The sequence below is a fragment of the Charadrius vociferus genome, unplaced genomic scaffold, assembly GCF_000708025.1.
Source record: "Charadrius vociferus isolate BGI_N301 unplaced genomic scaffold, ASM70802v2 scaffold306, whole genome shotgun sequence".
NCBI classification, from domain to species: domain Eukaryota; kingdom Metazoa; phylum Chordata; class Aves; order Charadriiformes; family Charadriidae; genus Charadrius; species Charadrius vociferus.
The window spans coordinates 3,741,716-3,751,078 of NW_009648963.1; the positions used below are offsets into that span (position 1 = coordinate 3,741,716).

Sequence of the window (9,363 nt, forward strand, 5' to 3'; positions counted from 1 at the left end):
AGGCATAACAAAGATTTCACCCGTGCACATTAGAACTTGTGCAATTATATATAGACACCTCTGTACATGAAAAATATCTGAAATCCTAGAGGTTCAAACTGCCTCACACAGGCAACAGAGATGCAGACCTTAAATCTAGAATTCTTTGCTTAAAAAAAGAAAAATAATGAAAAAAGATTAATCAGGTTGACGAGCAATACTGATTTGGTATCAGAAGAAGAAATATTTCAGCAATATAACACACACACACCCCCACAAAAAAAACCCAAAACCTGGAAACATATGAAGCCCATATTTTTCCCCACAAATGTTGACATTTTAATGTTTTCATGACATCTTCAAGCTACAAGCTTCTTTTTAAATAATTTTATTTTAGATCATATTTGCATAACAAGGAGAACTTTTCGTCTGTTCCTTTGGTCTCTCATATTTTGATATTTTAGATTATTTTTTTCTTTTAATATATTCTACTTCTCATTTTATTTTACATGTATTTTCAATAGAAGTTAATGGAACTTTATTAACCTGCATTCAAAAACGGTAATTCATCTTCTCTGGTTGTTAAGGTTCCTTATTAACCCCATAATAACAAAGCAGCCTTGACTAAAGCTTTCAGATCATTGTTCTTCCTCTATTTATAGATTTTGTCCAAAAGTCACCTGTAACTGCTACTTCATCTCTGGCTGGAGATAAGCATCACTGCTGGATGTTTAAAAATGAGCAAAGTGCTTTTATTATAGTTTGGCTCTATATTTCAGAATTTAATCCTACGAAATCAAAGAAGACAACTGCAGAATACGGTAGAAATTTTATAGTTACATTAGAACTGATGTGAAAAATTTTAAAGCATCATCAGGGAGATGGTGCTGAGCACTCAAAAGTTTTTTCACTGTGCTTTCTTCATTGTACACCGTAAGGTAATTAAGCAGCACAATTTTTTTGTGTATTTATGCAAGTAAACAGTGCTGTAAATTCTCTTCTCTCAAGAGTCTACCCTGAACTATTTCTTAAAAAAAAAAAAAACCACAAACCTCTGCTATATGAAAATATTTGAGAAATGAAAATTCATTACAGTAGACATACATCAGTGCATCACCATTTGAAAATTGTTTCATTTTGAGATCAGTGAAAAGAAATGCCTTTTTAGGGGGTTCATAACACAGTTTTGCATAGGACGAAGTAGAACAACGCAAAATCCTTTTCCTCTTTTACCCTGTGCAAAACAGTTTGAAGCACCAGGAGAAAAACACAGAAAACTCCAGTGCTGTCTTTCAGTCCACTGCCACTTTTTAACAAGAATTTATAAATACATTGAGAGAACAAAGCCAGAGTTATTCAGTTGGTAGCATACTCCTGAGCGCTAAAATAATTCTTTACCAAGAGACTTCTGATGTGCCACAGCGTGCCCTAAACTCATAGCAGCGTGTCCCTGCAGGGAACAGCACAGTGACTGCTCCATTGTGAGAGCAAGGCAAGAACACAATTAAAATACCTGCTTGATAGGCCTCATTTTCCCACTTAATCAAACTCACCCTAGAGCAGAGGCAGCTTTGGAGTCACAGCACTCAAATCACCTCATGAAATTACAGAAGACTGGAGAAGAGATGAGCATAGCATGTCTCCTGCTTAGGAAGAAGCCCATGACAGCTCAGCACGGGCCAGGATGGGGAGAAGTTTGGAAAAGGCTGAAAGAACAAGCAGCAAGGCCCATGGCCGCAGCTCTTGCTGCTCTGGCAAAATGCAGGATGCACTGAGCCAGCACTCCAGCGGGGTCCTCGGTCACTGGGTCCGCACATGCTTTCATTACAAGGTTTGGAAAAGAAAGGGAAGAAAGCAGAGGTCCAAGTGTAAAAGTGCAACGCGCTGAGGGCTGAAAGACAGGGGTTGAATCACCTTACTTACTCACTGCCATAAACTGGCATTCTACTGCACGGTCCTGACAAAGTTTAAAGAAAAACCCAAACCTATTCAAAGATATCGGATGAGCAACTGACCGTTAAATGCATTAATCCCTGTATTAGAAAAGGGCAGATGGAACATCCAGATACACGCTGACAACAGTTCATCTTCTAATGTTTCATACTAGTTTCTCAGCATTTGTTGATTTGCCATCACCATTGCTTGGGAGATGCGGGATTTAAGAGTACCGACAGAAGGCTTAGCGGACAGGTTTTCTTAGCTGACTTCAGGATTGGCTTTGAGTTGCTGCATGTACATCCATGGAACAGCTCTGGGAAACATGAAGTTCACTTGCATGGGACATCGGCTAAGCAACAGTTTCTGGTGCTTCTGGTTTGTGTGAACCCACTGCCAGTACCTCAGAAGGCAAAGATTTATATTTAAAAAAAAAAGTAGGGACTTGAAAAGATAAGAAAACTTCAATTTTTTATTACCTAATTCTATTGCCTCACTGTGAGTTAATAGATCACAGACATCACCAGTTGTAGGCCTTGTTCTAATCAAAATGCTTCAGCAGATGCTCCACAGCTTTGTTGAGAGAGATGCAATTGCATAACTTGCTTTAAATACCATTTTGCTTATGTAAAGGTGATGGCTTATTTCCACTTTACTTTGTGCAACTGGATATAGTACAGCAATGTAGCTTTTGCACTTCTGTTTCTTTTGTAAGGGCAGCTGGGAATTATTTATTCCCTTTCATGCTTTCTCATGAATAGCTGCAGTTCTTACATAATTTCCTTTAATCTTCACTTTCAAACAATACAAAAATATTCCTGTGACTCAGAGGTGGCGTTAACAACAGTGTAGTTTCTCATTCATTTTCTTTGCCATGTATTAAGCCAATAAATCTAAGTGAATGCAAAAATCATCAGGGGTCTTACAGAAGATTACATCAATACAATTAAACATGAAATCAAAACTGAAACAGAATTTTAACACCTTGGGTTTATTTGCAGTTTTTTTCATTTTCTTTTAAATCTTTGTCCTATTACAAAATTCATTAACCAAATGCTTCACATATTCCCATTTCTGTTTTCTAAGCTTGTTGTTCTATTCAACTGTCAGTCTTGCACAGTTTACCTGAAGTTTTCAGAGGCTGAAGCCCTGGTGATGAAAAATATTCTCTTGCTAGAAATCCCACCTAAGGGAAGAAACGCAAGGAAGTTTCGTTTCATAATTATTTTCAGTTCATTGTATTGCTTTTAGTAAAAACTGTGTCAGGAAATGTTAAAAAAAAAAACAAACAACAACCTTTCTTTAGAAGCACCATTCCTAAAGTTTCTAAAGGAAACAGATTTGGGGATAGATGCTAAAGGGCCACGTGGATCAGTTTTTCCACATTATATCACAGCAAGCATCCCAGCCAAAGCACAGCTCTACTGGCTGAAGACATGAAGTGCCTCTTGCTTTCAAGCTCAGAAATGCAAAAGACTAGAACTAGAGAACTGGGGCTTTGAAATTCCTCAGCCAACCTAACTGCCAGACACAACTGGCCCAAAAGGCATTTGATCAACCTATTAATTAGCGTCTGAACTGCCCAGCCAGCCTTCAGCGCAGGGCGGTGAAGCCATGCGGAGGCAGCAGCCACGTACCTGTGCTCACCTGGCCGGGACCCGGAGCGGGACAGGGTTTGACAAACGAGCAGCTCAGAGTTCCTTAGCAGCAACCTGTATCAGAGACACAGATGCCTGGGGACTTTAACTGCTGCAGCCCTCTGGTTTTTATCCTCCACTGCTTGTCTGCCAGAATCTCCAAGTTCCTCTGAACTCAATTAAACGGCATGTATTAGAATTGGCAGTATGTATGGAGACTACCTGCTCTGCAGTTTAAAATGCTGTTACATGAATATTGCCAACTATTAAAAAAAAAAAAAAGCACGTTTACAGATTTCTTTTACAAATTGATAAGAACATTCTGTCTTCCATTTAGGAAAGTGGAAGCAAAATTCTTATGAATATTCACATTAAATAATCAGTTAACAGTAATTCCAGATCTTTGGCTTCACTGAGTAGTTTTTGTGACTTACCACAAACAAAAATTAACCAGCTAAAACAGCATGGAGGAAAACACACTACTAGGAAATAGAAGTAGTAAAACTAATGCTAATAATTCCGGAATATTTCCCTCATTGTTATTCAATTTCAAGGTCTGAAGAGACCATCTGAGAGACAACATGACAGCTGGTTCCTACACCTATTTAAACCATCCAGATTTTCAGCATCGCTCATTCATAAAACTACGCAGGGAAAGTGACTACATAGACAAAGGTACACTAAATTCATTTCAGAATCCGTTTTATTCAAGGAGAAACTCTTTCTTTTGCATTAAGGTACGATATGTTTTCATCTCTAGTAATTCTCCCCAAGACTCGGAACATTGTTTAATCAATTGTTGAATAATTTGATTTGCCATATTTAAGGTGACAGTGCTCAGATTAAAAATAAAGTGTTTTCAAGTTCTGTGTTTTAAATCTGAGGGGAAAAATGAGGAAAAATGAAGTGTAATTACATGTAAGAATTAAGAGCTAATTCTTCTCAATATTCTTTTTCACTTATCTTAACTGTAAAGAAAAAAGTTATTCTGGAATATTTACCTACTAACTTGACTGTTACATTCTTGTAAAACATTTTAATTATTCTGTAAGTTTTTAAGCATTCATTTTTAAACTTTGCACAGCTTAACCGAAAAAGATGATAATGGGAAAACCCTGATATATTCCTGGTAAGGCTGTTTGACATTCACAGCCCAAAAGCCAGAATCCACACCATGGTGGAATCCGCACCATGCACTGGAACCTAGAATGATATTTAAAAATTGCCTCATAAATTTGTTGTAGAATGGGATAGGAAAGGGAATGAGGCGGCAAACTTGTCTAGTGGGACATTCAGTCTCAGCATTTCCCTCTCTTCCTGAACCGGGTCACAAAATGAGGCACCTCTTTCAGGGTGCTTCAGTCTATCCATAACAGAGAGCCAACACAAACCATTTGGGATCTTCATGTGGTTGGGACCTATTCTGACATGCTGTTTGCTGAAGATGAACATCGTAAGTGGTGTGATGACAATACACAATCTTGGGATAGTTACAGATCTCTGAGTGATTTCATGGAGAGTAGTTTAAATACCAGGTCTACTCTCTCCCAGATGAATTCCATAATCATCAGAAAAGACTTAGGTTCCCTGTTACTAGCTCTTTGTGGTCCTATGATGTTTACATGCCTGGCTGTATGATGGATTAAGTAGAGTGAATTCTTATCCATACGACCAGATTTTGGAAGTACGGACATGCTCCTTGGACACAGAGGAGACATCTCAGTCCTCTTCAGGCTAAGCAGAATCAGCAACATAAATCATCTCCTTCCCTGGCAGGCAGCCTAACCAATAGGTGTTTATATTCCCCATATTTCCAGAGTATTCATCCAATGACTTTATGTGCCGAAGAAGCAAGAAGCCTTGGAAAGCATTCATAATAAACTGCTGTCTCAAAAGGACTCTGGGTACCAGTAGGCAGGTGAACTACAACAGGCTCTCACAGGAGTAGTTGAGAGCCCCTGGATGCCTCTGTGCCAGTGCCTCCCACACCTTCAGGTCTACACTCAGACAAAGTCTTACTCTTGGCAGTAGGCTAAAAAAAAAATATTTCTGTGCACATAAAGGCAAAATTTAAGAATCAAGATTACCTTCTGGTAATCTGGTTTCTCAAAGAAAGTGCCATCAAGGAGTACACCCCACATTCACAAATAGTTGTGGGTTTTTTTAACTAAGAAAAATATCAAGCCTGTGATCAGTGTTATTTTACACCAATGGCATCAATCTCTAGATTAAAAATAAAAAATAAAAAAAAAATCAATCCAGAGCTTACACTACATAAGCCTAGATGAGTGACATTACTTCAGTTTGTTGGAGAGAGAGTACGATTCCACAGCCAAAGTTGTTCTCCTCTTCCTTCTTTCTTTGTAAATGCATGTACTAACTGGGAATTTGAATCTGTCCTGGAAAACCTAACCTCCTTTATGAATTTTAATGTCATATCAGGCATTTAATACGTACATGTCTGAAAAGAATATACTTGTGAAACAATACCAGTGAGGTCAATTACAGTTCTGTTTATATCATTTCTTTAATCCCCATACTTTATCAGTTGTGATAGTTGAGAAAAAATTCTTAGCAATTGCTCTGAAATTATGTTTTCTCCATTTCAGAGTAATTTGCGACTTATTTCTTGATCTCACAATGATTGATCTTGTCATTTATAACATACAAATTCACATTGCATCCGAAAACCAAAACACTCTCAATGGCAGTGCTAAGTTCTTTCCAACAATGTTTCAAAGACTGGGCACTTCCAACACAGCTCAAGTGGCAGCAGGCAATAAAATAGTAATTGGGATGAAATTTGAAGAAGGCTGTCTTCAAGTATTTGAGGGAGTCTCTTTCACTTGTGGAAACACATCAGCTTTATATATAACAGAAATTCTGGAAAATGAAAAACTTTGTTTAAAAGACTATTTCTTTTCATTACCTTTCACTACATTTTGCTGTCAATCATAGCAACTTGCTGTAAAAAAAAAAAAAAAACAAAAAAAAAAACCAAAAAAACCCCACCAAAAACCTGGAAGAGATCTGTATGTATTCAGGCAGAGATCGCAACTTAAAACCCATTGTAAAGGTTTAGGCAGCATTTACCTTCAGGCAAGGGGGTGGTTTCATTAATATTGGTTACAGCCGAGTTGAATATTAAGATAGTCCATGGTTATGTACTATCACAGACAGCTATATGAGATACTTTTTATTAAATGCTGAGATTCACCACAGAGCAGGTCTGTAGTGTTGTAAACTGTTATGAAACCAGTAATCAACAGCGACTTCTTAGCTGGGCCTACAGCCAGTAACCCCAGTCTCCCTCCCAGCTCACTTTCTCTTGTTTTCTCATCAGTGTAATCACACCAACTGCAGCAGAGCTTTCACCAGTCTATATTGATGGAGACTAAGTATACATTCAACGTGCCTACCCATGCAGAAAGGAGCAATAGATTAGATTCAGTGCATGTGCTTTCAACAATGTGTAGTTCCAACTTAAGTATAATTTAAACAACACCTGAAAAAGAAACCAGGGGCCAAATTGTATCAACAAGGAAGTTAACTTGTCTTCACCATTGTGCTCATTAGTTAACATCCACGTTTTGAAAGTAATTGGTCACTTGAGTGAGCAGATTGCCTGCTTGTAGACGGCTAAATCAGCACACTTTGTTTTGATAGCTACCCTGAATGCTCAAGATAGAAACAGCAATATCTTTAATATACAAATTAAAGTGTAACTTTCTAACACTTTCAACTGGGCTTCCTCATTCATCTTGATTAGTTCTCGACTAATTATCAACATAATGAATCATGCATTAGATTTTGCAAGGGGAGCTGTACCTGGTACAGTCATTAACCTCAGGTGTTGCAAGACCAGGCTACGCAAGAACTGAGCAGTGGAGCTCTACCTCTCTTAGCAGTTCAGTTATTATCACATTATATTGATCTTACTTGCTACATCATTTGAACAAGATGAAGTCCATTAACCTAATAATAGTAGTAAGATACTGTTGCCTGTAGTAAAACTGAACTCAACATTTCCTAGCGAGTGTCTCAGTGATTGAGAGTTCCCAAGAGTGGAGTTTTTTTGCTCGCTTGTTTCCTTTAAGGAAACACATTTCATACCACTCTCCTTGGCTTTCCAGTAATTTAGCATTGATAATGTGCCGCTTAATTATAAATTAAAGAACTTCTTTTACTAGTAACATAAGAATCAGCATCCCCCAACAATCCTTGAAAATGGTTTTGAATTTTGAGCTTAGAAAGCTTGCAGCACAAACGTCAATGTGAAAAATAACATAGCGTGCATCATTTGCTAGATAGGAAAGGAAAAGCTTGGATGACTTTGTGAAAAAGGAGTATTGGTGTTCATTTCTAACATAGCTTTCTTCTTGTATCTTATATTATTTAATTTCCATAGCAACCCACAGGAGCAAGAAGCCAGTGTTTTCAGAAAATCTGAATTGATACAATTCACAAGAGACACCACAATAGACTAGGAATAGCGCAGAAAATAAAGTCAGGGAAATTCTACGTTACCAGTGACTCAAAGTTCCAAAAAAGCTGTATCAGATTTCAACAAGTTCAAGCATCCTATAAAGTACTCGTTGCCAATGTTTATGCCATAATCTTTACAGCATTATAACCCCAAATCTGATAAATTGCATGCATCGATACTTTAAGTTACTACTGAAGAGTCAACTTTGCTCTCAAATCTTTCCATCAGTGCCTAAACTGAAAAAAACAACAAAAAAAAAACAAACCAAAAAACCCCAACAAAACCAAACCACATCACCAGAAACTTTCAGAATACTTGTCGTAAAATGAATGGCTTTTAATTCTCAATAATCATGTTAGTATAATTGGTTATCATCTGCTGATGCTGGACTTACACCTCTGCTTGATGACTTTTCCAAGGGAAAAAAAAATGAAGTCTAGAAAGAAGCACAATTATATTTTATAAATACAGAATGATATCACATAAGCTGTCATACTTGTCAGCTGTTGGGAACAGCCATAGAAAATGCTGAATTGTGAGAAAAGTATAATTTCCAAAGTGCTAAGAAGAAAACTATACTGTTTGTTCAGTCTGGCTTAGAAACCTTATCTGGTACTGTACAATTTGTCCAAGGTTACAGAAAAAAAAAAAACTAAATAAAGCTGACAGCTGTTTATGTTTCAAATTCTTTATGGGCAAAAAGCACAAGTGTTATTTAAATTTGCAGCAAGATCCTATAATATGATATTGACAGTTTGCAGTTTATTTCCATTTTAAACTAAGCAAAACCGAGCCTCTGAGAAAAAGAATGTAGTCTGCTTGTCAAAGTAAACCAGTTCAAGAAACAGTGCAAATAGAAAGCATGAGATTCAGCCTTTATGACCATTGTGTGGATACTCTGCATCACCTTTAACGTGCACAGGTGGAAGCACATACACTCGCATTCCTGTTTGGATTCAGGTGTGTCAACGCTTAGAAGAGCGTTAGGCTGTCTAAGCACCGTAACATAAGACTATATATTCTGGTTTTATTACGTTGAGCCACAAAACAGTTCACAGATTTCTTTTTATTATTATTATTTACACGATGAAAGGAGCAATAACAGAGCAATGCCACCACCGCATTAACCCTTGTCACCGCGCTGCACAGCCCCGACTACAAAAGAGAAAGAGCCATTACCTGTGTGAAGAGAACCTGTGATTAGCCTGAGAAGGTACTGGGCAAATTTCAATATTTCACGCTTACACCGCTTCCTACAGCCGCTCATCTTAAGCGGTGCGGTAGGTTATTCCTCGGCGAGGAGCCCGCAGACGAAGCCGGTGCCGA

General features: G+C 37.8%; 1 protein-coding gene across 1 annotated transcript in view; it reads right to left on the reverse strand.

Moving 5' to 3' along the window:
• KCNIP4 (Kv channel interacting protein 4) overlaps positions 1–9,304 on the reverse strand; it is a 345,478-nt gene extending 336,174 nt beyond the window's left edge. Inside the window, exon 1 of the mRNA XM_009887639.1 lies at positions 9,217–9,304. Coding sequence (XP_009885941.1) covers positions 9,217–9,304 — 88 coding nt within the window. The remainder of the gene's footprint in view (positions 1–9,216) is intronic.
• Positions 9,305–9,363: the final 59 nt, after the last annotated feature.